The following is a 21,646-nucleotide window of genomic DNA, read 5'->3' on the forward strand; positions in this document are numbered from 1 at the left end:
ATGTGTTAGACAGATCAGACGAGATTATCCCAGTAGCCCCTTCTGGCTCTAAAATCTAGGGAAACTATTTTAACCACCGCCAAGCTGGCAGTGAGGCTGCCCTCAATAAAGATAGCCCCGGCTGCTTCTTGCTCTTAACAGGCCTGCAGCCAGGGTCTCCTGAGGAAACCTCTAGTCCCTAGACAAGGGGCGAGGAAGCTGGGAGGGGGGGTAGGTAGGGAAGCAGGATGGTGCTGGGGATTGAGGTGGGGACAGAGGCCTGGGAGGGAAGTGCCCGGGGGGGGGACACGGGATGGGGACTGAGGAGGAAGGGAGGCAATATAGCGACGGAGGGGGAGGACTAGCCTAGCTTAGGAGCAGGTGCGGGGGGGCTCCCTAGCAGCCCCGCTATGTTTCTACATGTGCCGTTAATTTGAACCCAGCGAGCCCGTCGCCCGGGAAGCTCCTGGAACACCAGGCGCGCAGGAAGCGCCGACGGGCCGGGGCGGCGGGAGGGGCGCGGTGTGATTGGATGAAAGTCCCTTGAGGACGCGGCGCGGCGGCTGGCGCGCGCTCGGCTCCGGGCTGCGGAGGGGAGAGCTCGAGCTCGAGCTCGAGCTCGGAGGGACTCTGGGAGCTCGCGCGGCAGAGACGTGAACTCTTCCCCTTCTGTCGCTGCAGGCGCAGAGCCCGGGGGAGCCGGCCCCTCCTCGCCGCCAGGCAGACTGGGCGGCTGCTCCGCGTCAGACGCCGCATCTCCCAACCGGCTCTCGCGGCCCCGAGATGCCTCCTCGGGGGGAGAGCAGCAGGCTGTACCCGGCCCCTATGGGCGCGAGCCAAGGCGCGGAGAGCGCCTGCGCGGGGCGGTTCTCCGGAATCCTCCCTCAGCCGGCGCAGGCGGCCATTTTGGCTCTGGCTCTGGGGACAGGAGCCCGCAGGATAAAGCGCGAGCCGAGCGATTTTCGCTTCCTCACTGCGGAGTTGGCCCAGCAGCCGCCCCTCGCCAGCGCCCTGGGCCTGGCTGCGTCCGCCGCCGCTCTGCGCGCCCCCGGGCCCCGCTGCCGGCCGGAGAGCGAGGCGGGAAGGATGCCCCGCCGCTGAGAGAGGAGCAGCGGCCCGACTGCCCTTCCCGCCCCATCCGGCTGCACGTTGGGCCTCCGCCTGCCCGGCCGCAGGGATTCCTTTCCCGGCCGTGCCCTCAGGTCCCCCGCCCGGGCTTCCCGTCGCCTGGCTTTCTCCGGCCGGGCGTTTCTCTCTTCGGGTCTCTCCGGCCGGGCCTTCGGGCTCCCCCGCCCGTTGCCATGTCCTCGGCCGCTCGCTTCGACTCGTCGGACCGCTCCAGCTGGTACGTGGGCCCGCTCTCGCGGGCGGAGGCGCAGACGCGGCTGCAGGGGCAGCGGCACGGCATGTTCCTGGTGCGGGACTCGTCGACCTGCCCGGGGGACTACGTGCTGTCGGTGTCCGAGAACTCGCGGGTCTCCCACTACATCATCAACTCGCTGCCCAGCCGCCGCTTCAAGATCGGCGACCAGGAGTTCGAGCACTTGCCGGCGCTGCTGGAGTTCTACAAGATCCACTACCTGGACACCACCACCCTCATCGAGCCCGCGCCCAGGTACGTGCCACCTTCGGCCAGCCCGCGCCCGGGGCACTGCGTCTGTGTAGTGCTCGTGGGCCGCCCTAGTGCTCGTATAGCCGCATCGTCCTGGGAGCTCTCCTGCAATCCCTTCACCTTCGTGATTGCAGTTGCCTTAAGTGAGGGAGTGGTCGTCATGTTGTATCCAGCCTCTTCTGTGAGTGACTGTACTTGCCTGCCTCCGATCCAGCAGAGGTGGTACTCTCTGTGCTTGGGTCCATATTCCTCCCTACCCCTGTGCCTCGTGCTGATGTGAATTAAGAGAGACTTGTATAACTGCTTAGATCCCATGCACAGACTCAGTTGGACTATGGTGTACTCATTCATTTTAACAGGTTTCAGAGTAGCAGCCGTGTTAGTCTGTATTCGCAAAAAGAAAAGGAGTACTTGTGGCACCTTAGAGACAAATTTATTAGAGCATAAGCTTTTGTGAGCTACAGCTCACTTCATCAGATGCATCAGTGAGCTGTAGCTCACGAAAGCTTATGCTCTAATAAATTTGTTAGTCTCTAAGGTGCCACAAGTACTCCTTTTCTTCATTCATTTTAGTGTTCATTAGCATCTAGGACAGCATTTCCTAAACTCTTACAAGCTGAGAACCCCCCCCCCCTCCAATAAAATAAAATATGCATTCCCACTTAGTTCTACTATCTGATGTTAAAGGCCTACCCATCTTAATGTATGTATCTTACATGCCCCACACTTTGGGAAATGCTGTTCTAGAATATGAACTAAAGAAATTAATCACTTACTCTGCAGCCAGCTAATGCTTTGTCCTGTATCCATCACAGGACGGTACTTGCCTGTGTCACTAAACTACATTAGAAAATGATTGAGGAACTTGTTCTTTATCCTTAATTTATACAGTCTCTCAGCACCCTGCTTGGAGGTCTTTGGAATCCTGCACAAACAGCTACTATTGAGATGTTATATGAAAATAAAATACTAAAAAGCTAAACAAAATGGTATTTTTAAAATCCCGATTTAGCTCACTTGATTTATTTAGGCAGTTTAAAGTCCTACCTATTAGAGACACCAGTTTTTTAAAGAACCTTTTTCAGCTAGACTGATACTTATTTAAATTTAGCTCCAAATTTAGTCATCAAATGCAAAGCTAAGGGTCAGATAGGCTTGTCAAAAAATTCTACTGAGTAGAAAAACTTGCTGTCATGAAAAGCTTTCCAGATAGATTATTAAGCAGTGGAATAGTTTGCTTGGGACCTGGTGGAAACAGCATCACTTGGTATTTTTAAAACTAAATGCTAGAAAATGTTCAGTTAGTAATGATCATGCTTTAGCAGAAAGACAGCTGCTTAGTAATTAACAGGTGCTCTTATCCATTTGCAGGAGCAGTTGAGCAGGACTGCCTGGTATCTCAGATTGTCAATCAATGGAGGGTTGTGGCTCATTGCAGATATTTCTTCTGAGTCCTTTTGCTTATCTTAATTCTTCTCCACTTGGATACTGCATTGCTTTCCTAGAAGTTAAGCTTCTATTCTCAGTCGTGCTTTAGTGATTTTAATTTGGTTTCTTTACCCGTTTGAGGCCTTGTGGCCAATCTACTTGATCCCAGGCAAATCTGCTCATTTGCATCTCTTTATTGGCCTGAGCATATAGGGATGATTTAGTTCAGTGAACAAACTCAGTATGCAGGCAAAACTATAGAAATCAATTGGAATTCTGCCTGCATAAAGAATGCAGAATTGGGCCCTAAATTAACTCAAACTGACAGGGTTTTTAGCAGTAGTTGTAATACTACAAATGGGATTGATGAGGAAGAAGTTTTGCTTATAGCATATTTCCATCTAAATTGTTACCCTAATTCAGCCTTCATGTTAAAAAATTTACAGCTGTAGAAATTCAGTGACATGATGGTAGGGTCTAAAAGTTCTGTTCTCTTTTTAAAGAGATGATGGGATGGGGTGGGAACCAATTTTTTTTCAGCTGCAGCATTTCTCAAATTATGTGTTCTTGTAGTATAGGACTCGGATAGGATTGTGACTAGCTAGTTGCATGGTCTTGGAAGTAGGTGATAGTATTAATTTTTTTCCCTCCTTGTAAAATCATTGGTGCAATATTTTTTAGTGGAATATCTTATTCCAGGGTTCTCGTGTTTTGAAGATGCTATTCATCCTTTATTAATCTTAAAAAAAACAATGTAAAAAACTGCTTGTTGCATACTTAGTGATCAGCTCAACCCTCAGCTTAAAAATACTTGATGTAGAGGAGCATTTTTGCATTTAAGAATTAACAATTGGAACACTTAAGTGAACAGATTATTCTGAGCTGTTTATTGGTTACTTTTGCTTTGAATCAGATGCAAGTTTTGACTGTAATTGCAAGTGTACCTGGGCTCTTGCTCTTGACTATATGAGAGTATTGTATTTTTTTCTTTTTGTCCTTTCTGATTTCAGTAGAAGTTCATTTTAAACAAGTATTGTTCCATATGGCTTTTTCCTGAATAGCTTGTTAAATTGATGGGTAGTCTTGTTACTTTTTTTTTTTTCCTCAGAATGTTATGGGTTAAACTTTGACAAGTTTAACAGTAAACTTGTCTTTATTCTGTGTGTGGTATTTTACAGCACTTTTCCCACTGTTGGTATAGCAGCAATGCAGCTGCATAAGTGGAAGCATTAATATGGACTAGTCATAGAAGTTCTTATCGTTGTGGAAAAAGAACAGGAGTACTTGTGGCACCTTAGAGACTAACAAATGTATTGGAGCACAAGCTTTCGTGAGCTACAGCTCGCTTCATTGGATGCATTCAGTGGAAAATCATGGTAAATCTATTTCTGGCCTACATTAGTGCTTCCTCTGTTAATACCACAGTTGGTGTTGCACCTGTACTACATCAATGATGGGCAAAAGAAACACTAGCATTGTTGGCTGTAGTGAGGTGTGATTGTGAAGTGTTTTCAAACTGTAAAGGTATAGTAATGAAATGAGGAATAGTAAATAAAATGAAAATTACCTAAATGGGGTACCTTTATGTTCTCAATTTTAGTATACTTTTCTTTTCCGTTGTTTTTAAGGAATGGGGCAACTGCTGAGCACCAAAAGAAAGTGTGTGTTTTGTACAGATTATTTTTGCTGTAAAGTAATCACTGTTCTAGGCTTCTGAGAGATTATTTTTAAATACAGTTTTCTTGCTGTTTCTGAAGTACTAAGGAGTGAAGCTAGGTCAGTTGAAGCAGCAATTATGCCTTGGGTTATCTTCGGTTGCAACCCCTATAGCCCACAAGGGTTTTCAGGCTGCAAGGGGACTGGAGGCACTCCGCTACTTTTCTTTGTATTTTGAGTCCTCCTTCCCTCCTGAATAACTCCACTGCCTGATTCTGCTCATCTTTCCCATGCAGTAACTACAAAACTGACATGATTCTTGACTGTTTCAGTGCTGCATACAGAATTCTGCATAATAGCAATAATCTGAACAGGCTTTTTAATTTCACGCTGTTAAGAAAAGTTCTAAAGCAGCAGTCAGAAAGGCAAGATTGGAGTCTGCAACCATATGTGCTAGAAACTTTTTCATATTAAATAACTTGCATTCTGTAGAAACTGACACTGGATCACCATACTTGCCTAGGGAAGCTGCCACCTTGTCATGGAGGAGTGGATTTTTCAAACCTTGCACTATAGGATTATTGTATATGTAAAAAGAGGAATGCATGCTTAAGTCTTAAATTTGCTTTTTTGTAAGGACAGTTTATCTAGCGTTACCCAGCAAATTGAGACTATTTTACAGTGGGATTTAATTCTACACCATTTTATCTCTGGGTAATCTCCCAAAACACAAGTTCAACTACAGTCTTTATACTGATGACTGACAGATCTACCTCCCTACTCCAGACCTGTCACCTTCTGTCCAAACTAAAATCTTGTCCTGTCTTTCTGATACCTCCTCATGGATGTCCAGCTGCCAGCACAAGCTAAACATGGTTAAAACAGAGTTCTTAATCTTTTCTCCCAAACTCTTCCTGTTATCTCTCTTTTTTTGAGCACTGTGGATAATACAGTCTGTCTGCCTGTTGCTTAGGCCTGTAATCCCTGGGTGTCATCTTCCACTCTGACTTCTGTGGGTCCTCGCATCCTAACTATATCTAAATCTTGCATATGCTTTCTACATAACATCTCTAAGATACAACCTTTCTATCTATCCACATAACTAAAACTCTCTTCCAAGTTCTCATCATCTTGCTTCTCGAATACTGCAATATCCTTTTCTCTGGCCCTGATAAATGCAATCTTGCTCTGCTTGCTGCCATTCAGAATGCTGCCATAAATTAATTTTTCAAGTCTGTCTCGGACCATGTCACCCTCTTTTTTTGTATTACTCCACTGGCTTCCCATTCTCTCTTACGACAAAAATATAAGCTGCTTGTATTCACTTTCAAGGCCCTTCACAGTCAATCTCTACCCTACCTGTCCTCTCTCATTCAATATCAAGTTGTGGATGACTGCCTCTGTCCTGTGACGCAAGCCTCTGCTACCTACTTTTTAAATTTTCAAACAAATGCCTTTGTGCTTTCTCCCATGCTGCCACGCACACTTCTGTGAAACTACCTCATTATTCACCTTCAAAATCTCCTTTGCTGTGATGCCTATGAAAAACTTGACAATATCCATCTGTTGTCTCTTCTCTTATACTTAGATTGTAAGCCTTTGGAGCAGGGAATGTCTTTTTGTGCTGTGTTTGTACAGTGTGTAGCACGATGTCTAGGACTTCAGGTGCTAAGTTAATTAAAATAATAAAGTACCTTGCTGTATTGAATCAGCAAGATTAAAATATGCATCCTTCATCCATTTTTCTCCAGCCTCCATGAACAAATTTGACTTTTTAAAATGAGTTCTTGAGAGACTACGCAGTATATAGCCTTTAGCTCATTGTTTAGTTGAGACTTCAAGTAAGCACCAGTTGTACTAAATGCTTCAAAGTGCTATCAAACTGGTAATCTAGTGACAGCTGAATTTCTTAGTATCTCTTTAATGTTAATGAATATTCTATTTGTTAAAAAATGATAGAGTAAATTTTGTTACCCAGTATACAAAGTAAGGTAAATATCTACTATTAAAAGTATTATTTATTATTTAAATACTCAGGTATCCAAGTCCACCAATGGGATCTGGATCAGCCCCTACCATTCCCACTGCAGAAGAAAATCTGGAATATGTTCGGACTCTCTATGACTTTCTTGGGAATGATGCTGAAGATCTGCCATTTAAAAAGGGTGAGATACTGGTAATTGTAGAGAAGCCTGAAGACCAGTGGTGGAGTGCCAGAAACAAAGGGTGTTGGGATGATCCCTGTTCCTTATGTAGAGAAGCTGGTGAGGTCATCCCCTCATGGGAAACATGGGAACAGGAATTCCAACAGCTATGGTATTCCAGAACCTGCCCATGCTTATGCTCAGCCTCAGACCACGAGTCCCCTTCCCTCTGTATCCAGTACACCTGGAGCAGTGATCAACCCTCTGCCATCAACACAGAATGGACCGGTCTATGCCAAAGCTATTCAAAAAAGAGTACCATGTGCATATGACAAGACTGCCTTGGCATTAGAGGTAAGATTTTTCTCAAGTTCTATGTTTCTAACATTTTCAGTAGTTAATTTAATAAAATAAGAGCACAATTTAGTTGAAATTTTGGCAACCTGATTATGTAATTAATTTGAGTCATTCATTTGTGTGGTTGTCTTGAGTAGATTGGGCTTCGCCTGACTCTCTAACTCAAGTAACTGAGAGAACAAGGTCTTTCTTCATACCATAACAGCTCTACAAAAAGAATTGCTTCATCCATACCACTTCCCTTTAAAAAGAGACTAGAGTACATATAAAAGATGTACCTAATTCAGACTTTTCTTTTTTCTATAATATGAATTGTTTACTAGGTTGTGTTTGTAAGAATAATGGGTTGGGCACACCATGCCCTGGAAGCATGTGGGTCCACCACCTCTGTCAGTGGCAAAGGACATAATAATCTGGTTGGCTTGGCTATTCTCCTGCACTTGAACTATGTGTGGTGTTCATTGAGCTTTGTTTTGCAGTAGGAATCCTGGAGGGCCACATTAGTGGTCCTGGTTGGGAGAACTAGTTGTAGCATCCTCCAGAGATAATTAGAACTAATATGTGGGGGATGGTGTGTTGAACAAATGATTTATGACTAGGCTTTGTAGCCCTTAAATAGTTTGGTGAGCCATGTTTAAGCGTGGTTATAGATAAACTAGTTTAAAACACTGAAAAGGGACAAACCATATTAATGTGTTTTTTAGATGTGGTAAATTTGGTGCCATCAATGCTGGCTGGCCACACCACATTATCTAAAGTTAAACATAAGTCCCGTTCTTGACATCTCTTGTGAAGCTGAAAAACCTATCCACTAAATGTTGCTGGAAGCAGTGGGTTGTAACAGAATGCAATGCTGAATGCAGTGTTGTTTAACTGTGACTCGCTGTCAGCAGGGAGTGGGGAGATAAGGGAGAAAATGCAGAAAGAGAGCAAGCAAAGATATTCTATGAATGACTTCTTAGGTATATAAACTTTTTATTCATAAATCATAGAATATCACGGTTGGAAGGGACCTCAGGAGATCATTATTAAGTATTGGTCTCCATAAGGAGACTCTTCTGAACCTTCATTGGTGCTCTGCTTTAAAAACATGGCAGAAGCTAAGGCTGTTAAAGCAGATGCCTCATGTCTACAGACCCATCAATTTTATATACCTTTTTAAAATGTTTAACAATTTTCCTAATTTTTATTCATTTAAATGTCCCTTCTGCATAAAGTGGCACTGTCAGGGTCAAAAATTGGACCTTAACTGGCAGGGAGGGGATTCTTGATGTGTCCTTGTGGGGGGACTAAAGATTAAAATGCACCAAAAGATTCTACTCTGGGAGTGGGGGGAAAGCCATTGGCCCATTATTTGCAAGAAGCCCTACACTAACGTATTTGTGCAAATAATATAGGCAACAGTTTTTCAATGCCATGTTCAGTATACAGTTGCATCCTGCTGAGCTACTCATGCTTCTGAAACCAAGGCATGAGGCTTAGTTTGGGGTGGGAAGAGCATGCCATGGAAACTCCAAAAGGAGGGGTGGGGAGAGCCTGCGATAACTTGCCGAAATATACTTTAAATTTTCTATTCCATAACTCTAGTTATGTGGTCACTTCAGACTCTCACCACTGCTCTTGTGGAATTAATTGCCTCAGACCAATATATGGGGTTGGATTGTTGAACCTCCAAATATCTGGAGTCTGATTAAAAGGTGGTCTTTTCTTCTTGTGCATGCTTTCGTTGCTTCTGCCTTGTCAGTTCTTTTGGGAGAGAGATGTCTTTCTGCCCAATCATCAGTTTTAGCTAAGAATTAATATTGGGGGTCACATGGTGTCTTCTCAGGGACCTCTGAAGTGAAGTTAGGAGGGGCTGCTCAACTTCTATTCATAGTCACAGTGGCTGCAGCCCTTCCATACATCTACATACAGAATCTCAGCAGCTTCTATACTATCTTTTCCAGTGGATATACTTACCAAGGAATTCCTTTGTGGTCTTCATTCTACTTCCCTAGGACCTAGGTGGACCTCTGAAGCACTGACCAAACATGTAGGGCCTTGAAGAGCCAGAGGTTTAATATCAATAAACTAAATAATAGTTCCTGTAAGGTCATAGTTTAATGCCAGAGTAGTCAATCGGCAACCTGCAGGCCAGGTCCAGACTGCCAGATGCTTTTAAACAGACCCAAGATATATAGGAATTCTGTAGAAGAACTGGGCATAGAGCCCAAATTTTATTATCCTCAATCTCTTTTATGTTTTAGCCAAAAGACTATTCCCGCCCCCCCACCCCCGGCCCACTCCCCTCCACACACACACTTTCAGAAGCTTTGGTAGAAGGAATTTGGGGGTAAGGGACATCCTACCTTAGGTTTCCCAATATTGGGGATTTCATGGCTTTGTACTGGTTGTCTTAAATTTACATGAGCTTATAATCAGGACTTGAAAAACTTACTTGACACCTGCTAGTCAAGGACGAAGCCCTGACTGTGCCAAAATACACCAATACCCAAAGCAGTGCTCTCTCCTGTTGGTTGGGTGCCTCCATTGCTTCATCTCTCCTGACTGAATTCTCTGCCACCAAGTTAATGGTGCCAAATACCCTTATTGGATCAATTAATGCTGGGTAACCCCTAGAATAAAATGTATGCTATCAGCCATACTCGGCGCCGATGTTCCCATGTCCTGAACTAGACTGACCTCAGCCCATCACAGAAATGGAGCTGCTGCCTAAGGAATCAAGAGGCCCTTACCTACTGTGTCAGAAGAGAGCTCTCGAGTTTGTGCTGGTCCTCCTGCAACCAAGGCAGAAGGCTCTTTTTGTGTATTGGGGTGAGGACCTACTAACCTGGCAGAGTCCCTTGGTAGTAGGGGGGTAGCCTAATACAGTGCTTTCTGTGAGTGACAGCCACCCTTGGGGTAGTACGTTCCTAACAAAAGCCCCCACCAAACAGGGTCGTCCAAAGCAGTAGTAGTCCCAATGTACCAGTAGCATCAGCCAGAACTCTTTGCTGTGGCAATATCATCTTAATTCTGAAGAGGCCTCATTGCATTGGCTAACACTGTTTACATTAGGAAGGTTATCTTTGCAATCATAAGAGTTAGTTCCCCATAAGTGTGTGTGGCTTTTTTTTTTTTTTTTTTTTTTGCATTGTTTAGTTTTTAATGAAAGCTTAAATTTTGCAGAACTTGACGGCATTTGCTTAGGAAAGATTCAAGTTCACTGTGGAGGGCAGTTTGTCAAGTCCTACTTTATAACCAGTTTAGAAGTGGCTTATTTCATTTTTCAGCTGGCATTTGACTGCAAATGTATAGCTGTGGAAAAGTTTTGAGTATGTCACTGAAGTATTTATTTCACCAAAATAGATATCTGTTGACCTTAATTATAACTGACTTCTAGACTCGCTCTCTTGGGCTTGTTACAATTAGGTTACAAAGAAAACAATTAATAGTAAAGGAAAATTGAGGCACAAGTAGGACAACATGTGCCAGTAGTTAGATTCCCCTGATGATGTACAAAACTGTGACTGGGAAAAATTAGGCTATTTTTTCATTAATGTTTCAGTGTTCATATAGCAATGATGCACTGTTTTCTTCCATAAAGAAAATTTAAGTAAAGATATTTAAAATGTTTAATATTTTAAACATCACATCTACAACATCTGTTTACATAATACTTGAAGCTACACACGTACACACAAGTTCCAAGTGTTTATTTTGAGACTTTACCACCAGGACAAGTCCCATAGACATCCTATATTAATCATAGGAATCCTGGCACCAATTTTTTTGTTCCAGTCTTATTAGATGAGGTGTACCAAATCCTCACTTCAGTGCCTTTGTCAAAGTTTTTGGCTTACTGCTAGAGCTTTTTCTCGGATGAGATTTTAATCTAGCTATATTGGGAGTCTTCTTTTCTCTTCCCCCCCAGATGTAGGTGTGCTGGAGATGCTGGTTGAAATTCTGTGCTGTGCCTTGGAAGAGCTAGGGAATCTAAGGGGTCTTTAAGCCACCTTCGCACCTACCACTTCAGGGCAGCCTTTCCCTAGCTGTTCATACACCACTGCAATTCCCTATACTGGGATTGCAAAGAGATCCTTGGAAGATAGCCTTATGGTGTCTTCCTCAGACCCTGCACTGAGGGAATTCTGTTCCTTTAGGATGTCATTTTTAGGCCCCATGTATGCCAATTTGGTGGTCTGTCTTGGTGTGAAGACTTTAATGGATGACAGTTTTGCCCCCTAGTCCAAGTGGCTAGATTCTTTGGCCTGGGCATCTCATTTCTCTGCCATCCTCTGCTGTCCCTTAGCTTTGGCACCCAATGTAACATGAAAATATTTGCATAATTTCCCTGCTGTTGACTCCTTTAATCTCCCAATGACACCCTTCCCTTCATCCCTCCTGCTGCCCCTAGTGACCTAGCATGACTGCCACCTCTACATAGTACCAGCTTCTTTCTTCCACATAGCTGGACTTTGCTGCACATTGTATCTCTTTTCACTGCAGCAGTTTAGCCTCAGCCACTATTTTCCTGGTTCAGTTGGACCTCAGATGCTCTTCTCAACCCCATATTGTGCCTGGTTTTGAATGAGTAGCCAAATCTTCATGGTCCATTCAGTATTGTACACCACCAGTGATTCTGTCAGCAAAAATACCGGTTGAGAGGCAGACACACCTGTCTGTCAGGAATTGTAATGAGATTACCAACTCCAGATAGATTCCAAACAGCCATTTGATTATTTCTGACAGCTATTGGCCTAGTCAGCTACCAGTGAACCATTGATTTATAGTTATGATTTGCATCTCCTGTGTTCCATGATCAATCCTGTCCCTAAATGCACATCACTTGTGTCTTCATGAAATTGTTAATGAGTAGCTGTAAAATTCACTTGGATGTAATCTTATATTTTTCTATAAATAAAATGATATTCACCAAACTTCTTCCCTTTTTATGATGCATGAATCAGTTCCAAATGGAAGACACAGGTATGAAAGAGTCTAGAGTACATAAGTAACACTTTGACTAGCATACTCCAAGAGCTATATTTCCTGGGGCTTTGAATTCAAGCTGTAACTGGAACGTAATTTAAAATACATTCCGATTTTATCATTGGGTGGGACTAAATGTCTGTACCTCTAAAAGAATTACTCATTTCAAGAGTCCAATATTTTACTCTTCCCTCCCAGAGATATTAACATGCTTTGCAAATGAAGTTGGCCTCAAAACATCTGAGATAACTAAGCATTGCCCTTTTTTATGAATTGGGGATAATGAGGTGTTGAAGCTGACTTGTCCAGGTCATAAAAGAAGTTTGAGGCAGAGCTGGGAAATGTACCCCGCAGGTTTTCTGACTGTCCTGTGGTTAAGCTGTATTCTGAACCTTGCTCATTCTCCTGACTGCCTCCACTCCCCCTCTGTCCCAGGCTGTAATTATGACCATCCTTAGTAGTGGCTTAAATTATTTTCTGATCAAATATTTTATTCTCTAGTGTTTTTTTTATTCAGAAGAGCATGGGAAGATCTGAAACACCTCTATAATTTGCCATTGTTGACCTTATTTTTCAACAAACGTTTTGTCTTAAATCATTTTCAGTATGCTGACTAATCAGATATAGGAAGTAGTTGATATGATAAATTCTCAAACAAAATAAAAAACTCCTCAACCTAAAATACATCCCATACTGACTTGACATTGACATTCATTAACATGTCTGCTCAATATCTTGTTTCAGCATCCTTTTCATAAAATCTTAATGAAACTTTTACTTTTGTAGATATAGTGTGACAGGATATTCAGAAGCTTCTACTAATTATAATTGTTAAACACCTTCTTTAGAAATATGTGGTGAGTTCTGATGCATCACTTCTACATCCACTCTCCTAAAGCATTTTCTCTTTCAGTGCTGCTCAGCAGAAATGTATTCAAGAAAAGGAAATGTTCATGTTTTGTTAGGAAACTTGTGGCCACTAGAACTTTCGTTAAACTCTAATTCTTGGAGTAAATCCGTGTTAAATTAACTTTGGTGTAGAGCATGTGTTTGGAAATCTGAAGGTGAACTGGCAGGATCATATTTTACACACTTAAGTACTCCTCTACTAAGCGGCCCTTTATTGCAAGATAGAAGAAATAACATTCTGAATCTCATTTAATATAATTTTTTTTGAAGTCAGACAAAGCGATAAAGGTGATGTGGCATTCTTCTATACTGTATACAGATAAATATTCTGGGAGATTGGTAAAATGGATTCGCCTTGCTGTCAGTGCTCAAATTTGGTTGACTATTTTCTTGTTGTGAGGAGTTTTACTACTTCATGGATAAAATTCACCTGATTCAGATTGAATTGGTTGGTTTTAGGGTGGAGGAGCAAAGGCACCATCTCAATGATTTTAACCACTGAAGCTTTGGAGACCTATGATGCAAGTTGGGTGCACAATCTGCATTTTAGAACTATGGTCTGACAGGTTATTTAAATCTAGCACCATGCCATTAGGTCCTTTTTTTGTATGTATGTAAATTGTTAACAGCTTCCTAAACATACATTTTAGGCCAGTACTTTAGTAGTCTCCTGGTGCTGAGTGTGACAGTTCTGTCTCTAATCTTCCTTTCGGGGAAAAGTCACTGGGCTGGAGGGAGAGGAAATCATTCTGAAATAGTTCGTTAGCTAGAGTGTTGTCACTGTTCAATGAGTGTATTTGTCACATCCAAAATTTGATTATGGTAGTGCCCTCTATTCGGGGCTAAAACCATCCAAACTCCAGCTGATGCAGATGCATACGCATACGAATATGCTTCTGCTAGGGAGGTAAAAGGTTAAATTGCTACGGTAAGCATTAGGCTTACCAGTTAACCAATGTTAACTATTAACCCCTGTGTCCCCGTGTCAGGAGGAAGCGGGGACCCTGCCCTGCTAGGCCCTCCCAGCTACCTTGGTTAATAGGTTAAAGTATATAATTGTGATCATTTAACCAGTTAACTTTTTTACCAATATTTACATTCCTAGCTTCTGCTGCGTATACCTTTTTGCTCCATAATTTGTACTGGCTTCCAGTTCAATTCTAAAAAGAAAAAAACGAGTACTTGTGGCACCTTGGAGACTAACAAATTTATTTGAGCATAAGCTTTTGTGAGCTACAGCTCACTTCATCAGATCCGATCAAATGGTCGTAAATAGTCCATTTAAACAACTGGCTTGAAAGCATCTGGTACTAATTCAACTTTGTGAAAAATACTTCATAATTTTCCTTATGTGAAACTTTTGTTGAAAAGATATAAAAATCTTATTTGACTAGAGAGCTGCAACAGCAATAAGCATGGACATAAACGTGGAGTATTTGTTTTTACAGGTTTGTATAATATCCTCACTGCAATTTAAAGATGCTGGCACAAATCGTTTTTTAAATTAGATGAACCAGTTTTAAACATTAAAACCATTTTAGGTGACTGGGGCTAAACTGTGGTATTAGAACAGGATTTTTTTTTTTTTTTCAAACTGAGGGCCAAATACAATTTACTTAGTGATTTTGCTGATACACTGGAATGCACAGGGTAAAGTATTATAAATGCCCCATTTAGTAAGTACTTGTTAAAAAATACTAAATACCAAGGGAAAGCTGTGCACCTGGTGACCACTCTTTCTATAATATCTAGCTGCTGTTTCTTCATTGGATGGGCAGGTGACACTTAACATCTGGACTCCTTTCTCCCCATAGCATGGCAGAGGGTGGTGTTCTCTGCCATTCCACACTAAACTTGTCAGAATCGTTTTGATTTACATTTTTGTTTTGTTTTAAACAGGTTTTCAACCAGCTATAGAGCTGGTCAGGTTTGGAGAGTTTTTTTAACTGTTAAAAACTTAAACCCTGTAAGTTACAAAATTTGAAATGTTTCACTGTTCTTTCAAGCAGCTCAATTTTGCACCTTGCTCATTCTATTGATTGCCTCTATTCCCTGCAACATTATTTTTGGTTTCCAATTGCTAATTAATATCCACCTGGTGTTTGCCTCTGCTAGCTGTTGCTTTCCCATGTAGCAGCAGAGTTAAATTAACTGCATTCTTGTCCATTTCATGGCTGCTAACTTTAGATAAGCAAAAAGGAAAACTGACAAAACTGTTTTTTGTAGTTTCGGAGAGCTATAAGCATCAGCAGAAGCAAACACTTAAGGTGGCTGCAGAATTATGAAGACAGCACCAGTTAAATTTTTGAAAAAATGTTCTTCAATTATAACAGCTAGAAGCTTTTCTTTAAAATGAAAGCTTTGATTCTGAAAAATTAATTGTAATTGGCCCCTATGTTCACTCAGGAAGGTGGTGAATTTTCCATAGGTGAGCAGATACATTTGTCTAAGACTGCATTCAGTATAGCTGGCACCATGTGTCACTACTGAATTGTATGAGCTGCTAAAATGTTACATTGAGAGAGGTTAAAGTAAGCATCTGCTGCAGTTCCCATATTGATACAATGTAATTATGAACAGAACAGGAAGGCAGGGGGTAAATTTTGAATGGGAGACTGTTCTGAAGTATTTAAAACATTTCAAAGAATATTAGCCAACTTACTTTGACGCTAGTTGGTAGTAGAGATGCTGGGTATTCTGCTTCATGCACTGCTCTTTCTAAGCTATAGGTAGTATCCATTTTTCAAAAAAGTCTACCTTGCCATCAGTGGGGCTGTACTAACTTCCAGCTTATTTAGCATTAAGTTCCTTAGTTCTTCATAATTTTCATTATGAAATGGGAAGGGAAGGAATTGTCTTGACATTGCTCCTGCTCTTTAACAAATAGCAGTGATAGAAATGGTGAAAAAAGCTAGAATCTTTATTCTAGCTCTTATAAACGATAAAAAAATTAGTTTCAACTGTATTTTTTTCTCTAATAGGAAATGTAGCATTGATTTAGAAAACTATAGCTTTCTATGACTATTGCATCCTCTCAAGCAATTAAAATAAATGTGACCATACAATGAATCAAGATTTTTCCTGTAACTCTGAAATTCAACCTTGTTTAACCTTAACCTTGATCTAGTTAGAATTTAATAGTGTGAATACTACATTCCTTTAAAATATAGACATCACATTTCATTAAAACTAACATAGTATTAATGAAATGTCTATTTCAAAGAGGTATCACTGTATGTGTAAGCTAAATATACTGTTGCACACCTAAAGTAAAGAATAAACTGCACACTCTCCCAGAGGAAAGGCTCAAAGGAATACATTGTTGTTCCTGTATAATTCAGTTAATTTGCCCCATGAGTAAATTTTCAAAAAGGAAGAGGGGCAAATGTGTACATAAATGTAAAACCTTACAAAAACTTGTAGTTATGAGAGTAACTTACTTTGAAATTAATCTCTAAGCTATTTTTCTCTGCTCTCTAAATGCAATATTCTTTCTCCCCAGTTTGATTGTATATCTTTATGCTAGCAACTGTAATCCTGTAATGTGGTAACACTTTTTTTTATTATTATTATTATTATTATTATTATGCAGGTTGGAGACATTGTGAAGGTTACAAGGATGAATATAAATGGTCAGTGGGAAGGTGAAGTCAATGGCAGAAAAGGGCTCTTCCCTTTCACGCATGTCAAAATAATTGACCCTCAAAACCCAGATGAAAATGAGTGATTCCTGTTGCCCAGCTTACACCGCTGCTTCATTTTTCTGGCTATGATGAGCATCATTTGAGGTGGGGATGATGACTATTAATGGCACATTGTTAGCATTGTCCATTTTTCTAGCTTGCTGCAGTTTGATGGTTCTTTTTATACACGTTTGGAATGCACACCACTGAAGCCATGTGCTGACCATACCATAGTTGCATCATCCAGACTGTAGTATCACTTCTAGAACTATTTTGGCCCTTAAGCTGGAGAGGACAAACCATACAGGCAGATAGTAAATCAGAGCAAGAAAATAATCTTTCCTGTTTGAGGCTTTCAGGAACATCATGTTCTGGCTTACTCATTAGGAGGAGAGTTCTAATCCTCGGATCAAATATGAAACTTTTGAATCGCTGTCCAAACAGAGCAACAACAAAAAAACTGCAGTTTTGTGGCTGAGGAAGGGAAAACCTGAATTTTAGAGAAAATCTGTCCTAAGATAATATAGTTAAAAAAAGTATCTTTATAGACAATAATTGGGACTCTTGTACATTTTGAGCAGCTACTTTAACAAGGCTGTTTTTGTGATACAACTCTAACCTTGCTGTTGACTTAGAAATAAAGTTTGTGTGATTTAAAGACATCTATAAGAAAACTTTAGTTGACATTGTAAATGATAGCCCAGTTTGTTATATACATAAAACCAATTCTGCAGACTATTGAATGCAAATATAAAAGTTCCTGGATGATTTGCAAGCAAAAACTGTAGAAACGAGCTTTAAAAGAGAAACACTTAAGCCCGGTCTACACAGACTTTTGTACTGGTATATAGCTCTTAACGAGAAGTGTAAGTTTTTTGTTTTTTTTTTTGTTTTTGTTTTTTTTTTAAAGTTTTACTAGTACAACCTGGTTTGTGGGAGGGGAAGAAATAAAGGTGCCTTATATTGACATAAATTATCAGTATAATTGCATCCACACCAGGGGCTTGTACCATTTTAAACTTTTATAGGTAAACACAGCAACTTGTGCAGATGAGCCCAACTCCATGACCTTCCGCCTGCCTCTTTTTAAATGAATTTAAAAATTTAAATAAATAAAATACATGTGTAAAATTTTTTGTTTGTTTTTTTAACCCCTGTGAGGCTCTGTTTATATCTTCCCTACAGAAGCTGACAACTCTAAATAGCAGGATGATGTACTTTTATCCACTTTAGGTATTAAGGATGCCTTCAAGCATAGAAAAAGATGCAGAAATCAAAACTTTGCTTTCAGTATTTAGAGGAACTTGCATGAAACATTAACTCTTAAGAATACATGTTCTGACATAAGATGAAAAAAATACTTTTAGGGCTGTTGAGCCCTAAGCACATGTTGCTCTGAACTCTGTATTGAAGTGCCTTGAAATTCTTGGAGGAGGCACTGAAGGGGGGGGGGGGGGGGGAATTTGCAGCTACTGTTCATTTTTAGAAAAGCATCTCAGCTTACCTGTTAATATTCTGTAGTGCTCATCAAATGGCTGACAGTCTGGAAAAACTCTTCTTAAAGCATTTTACTGCCAACCAAACTTACTGTGAAATAGAGTAGCATTGACTAAAAGTGTGTGGTGCTGTAGGCAATAACTGTCCTTTGCAATGGAAACAGTTATGCAGCTCTAGAAAGCGAGTGTCCCGGTTAATCCGTTTGCGTCTGGACCCTACTGTAAGGTATGAAGCTCATACTACTGAAAGTTATCTTGTACTTAAACTGCACTAAACTCAGTTTGCAATAAGGATATCTTATTTTGGCCCTGGCCTAGCTTTTGACAGCTGTCATCAGTGTAGAGTTTCATTTTTAAAAAAAAATCCTTAAACATGCTTATTTTTGATAAATTTCCAAATTAATCATTTCCTTCCACACTCCCTCAGTGGATATACTGTGTACCTGGACCACTGTAAGCACTGTCCTGGGTTGAACTAATCTGGTGCTCTCCCCAAAAGAAGCAAACAATCTGTTGGCAAAAATCTCAGCCAGTGTCAATACAAGAAAGCACAGAAGAATTCCTAAAGTGTGAAACTAGTTTTGGACCACTTAAATGGCTCCCTGTGTCTAACAGTAAACACCTCTTTACTAAAATTATTTCACATTGAACAGTCTGATTGTAAACTTGCATCAAAATATCTTCATTATTTTATATAGACTGCATTTGATCAGTTTGTGTTTCTCCTTCAAAGATTGGTTTCTTGAGATCACTTGTTGCTTGCAGTGCTGTCACTTTTGAAGTGACAGCTTCAATCTATGCATCATTAAGTGGATTATGTTCCACATTTAACTTTTATGTAGGTGTCTGGGTTTCAAACTAGCAATGTTGTCAAAACCATTAATCATGAAAGGTTTACTGTTTGACTTTTTCCTCTGGTGTACATGTGTATATACATTGAAGCCTCTGATTAAACAGTTTTCATTTTAACTTTTCATACTGGTCAGTGTCCATCACTGGATAAGCACTAACTCAATTTATAATTGTTTACAAATCAGGCAGGAATAAATAAAGGGACTATATCCTGTTTGGGTTGGGGCTCTGATTATATTTGTAAAGGGAAAAAAATGCACTCTTTGTGCCATTTCATGTGCCTGTAATTAACTTTTTATATTGTATTAACATCCTGGGAATGAGTGGGCTTTTTGTTTATAGTCAAGTTTTCAAGCATTTCCAACTATCTGCATTTGAAAAAGTGAGACGACAGCCTCTTGGGACCAGTAGAAGTGTTCCTGTATAGTTGTCATTTTCAGTTTACTTGTATTAAATGAAAATACATTCTGGGAAAAGGAAATTTTTGCAGTGGGAAAGGTGGCCTTCTATTTGAGACAGTCTTCACTGTGTAAACATTAAAACAGTATGTAATTTAAAGACCATGAACTTCAGGCAATAATAAGCAAGCTTTTAAAGTTTATTTTGGGGATCATAGCTTGTTTTATTTTTTGTGCTGTAAAATTAACAGTATTAAATGAATTATATTCTTAGAATACATGGAGTGTCTCTTTTTAAGATTAGTGCCTTTTTATTTTTACTCCACTTATTTCATAGTACTGGTCCCAATATCAAGCCAGTGTTGTTAGTGCCCTGTTTGTACAGTCTAAATAAAAACAAACTTGTAACATTATCTGTGGTCTGTACAGCTTTCTCCAATATTATTAGAGCCTTTAATCTGCCATCACTTAGGGCATGTAAGTTACACCAGTGATCTTGGAAAACTTCAGCAAGGGAAAGACCAAGTCTATTTTTTTTTTTTTTAAACTATTGCCCCTGCCAGATGTGAGAAACAGCATTCACTGTTTTATAATCTACCCCCTGCCCATAGTCTGTTGTAAGGGAGAGAGTTAAGGAATAAGTATTCTGGGCCCATCTAACAAGAAGCTAGAGATGGTTCTACCTCAATAGAGAGCATAAAAGAAAATAAGCACATTTAACATCACTAACCATAGCCTTTTCTCCTTTTTCATTGGCTCTCTGCTCTTATGACTACCAACATCTTGATCCCTGAAGGGCCAGTCCAAATTTTTTTTCCATCAGTGAGTATTCCCTGTATAAGCAGCCTTCCTTAAACCTAGTAAAGGATGTACTGAAAACTGTTTTATGTTGTGTACATCAATTAACCATCTTGTACCTAGTTACTTCTTTAAAACATGGTGGCAACAGTTGCCCTTGACTGCTGAAGATGCTCCCATAAGCAAGTGTAGTATTTGAACAGACCAGCCATGAGATACACGGGTGGAGGCTTTCCTCAGTTTTTGATTAACGTCCAGGTTTTAGTTACCTGATGCTGGGAATAGGTTCCCCTTTGTCCTCCTCCAGCTGCAGTAGAAGTACAGTGAATATCTTAACTTTGGATCCTTTATGCTTTAACAAAATTCCATGGATGTCTACATAAAAACATAGCTTGTCCAGTAGAAAGATGAGACCAACATATTTCACAGGTTTTGGTAGTAAAAACAAGTCTAAAATAGAATATAAGCAGTTTATTCAAACCTGAACTGTACCATGACATAGGGGGAAGATGGAGTAGCAGCTCTGAGAGCTCTTGTTTCACAGGTGCATTTAACTATCTGCTGGGTGGCACAAGGGAGGCAGGGGGAAATGATGTAGTCCTGTCATATGATAATGCAAATGGTTAATGACTTCACACAAGGCATTTGGACTTGGTAACATGCAACATTTAAGAAACTAGACTGATACAAAACTAATACACCACACATTTACTCCATGGATTAAATTGGCTGAGCGATTTCATAATGTAATCAAGTAGGTGTGTTTCTAGTAAAGTCCCATAGGTATTGGTTCTTGGCTCTATGCTATTAAATATTTTTATCCATGACATGGATAAAAATAAAATCCATCCCTCAACATTTTCACATAACAAAAAGATTGGGAGATCATGGTAAATAATGAAGAGAACAGGTCATGGATACCAAGTGATCCAGATCATGCTCTAAACTGGGCACAAGCAAATAGTATGTTTTAATATGGCCAAATAGAAAAGAAGAAAATTCAGCCATGTTTACAAAATGGAGGACTCTATCCAAGGAAGCTGTGACTCTGAAAAACAACATAAGCTCCCAGTGCAATGCTATGGTTTTAAAGGGCTAATACAATCCTTGAATGCATAAATGTCACTCTCAAGGAGGTATATTTCCTCTGTTTGGCATTAGTGCCACCATTACTCGAATCTGTCCAGTTCTGGTGTCTCAAGTCAAAGAGGATATTGAAAAACTAGAGGGGATTATAGTACTACTCCAGTAGCTTCACAAAGAGAAGTTTAAGGGTTGACTTACAGCCTAGAAGTACCTACATGGGGAACAAATATTTGATAATGAGTTCTTCAAACTAGCAGACAAAGGCATAAGATCCAAA

General features: G+C 40.5%; 1 protein-coding gene across 1 annotated transcript; it reads left to right on the forward strand.

Annotated features, from left to right (window-relative positions):
- The first annotated feature begins 518 nt into the window (after nucleotides 1-518).
- CRKL (CRK like proto-oncogene, adaptor protein) lies at nucleotides 519-19,760 on the forward strand. Its single transcript, XM_038373144.2, is given in 4 exon segments — nucleotides 519-1,594; nucleotides 6,713-6,889; nucleotides 6,891-7,173; nucleotides 16,649-19,760. Coding segments are annotated over 4 exon segments (909 nt in total). The 5' UTR covers nucleotides 519-1,280; the 3' UTR covers nucleotides 16,784-19,760.
- The last annotated feature ends 1,886 nt before the right edge of the window (nucleotides 19,761-21,646 follow it).

Source organism: Dermochelys coriacea, chromosome 15 (assembly GCF_009764565.3).
Source record: "Dermochelys coriacea isolate rDerCor1 chromosome 15, rDerCor1.pri.v4, whole genome shotgun sequence".
Classification (NCBI taxonomy): domain Eukaryota; kingdom Metazoa; phylum Chordata; order Testudines; family Dermochelyidae; genus Dermochelys; species Dermochelys coriacea.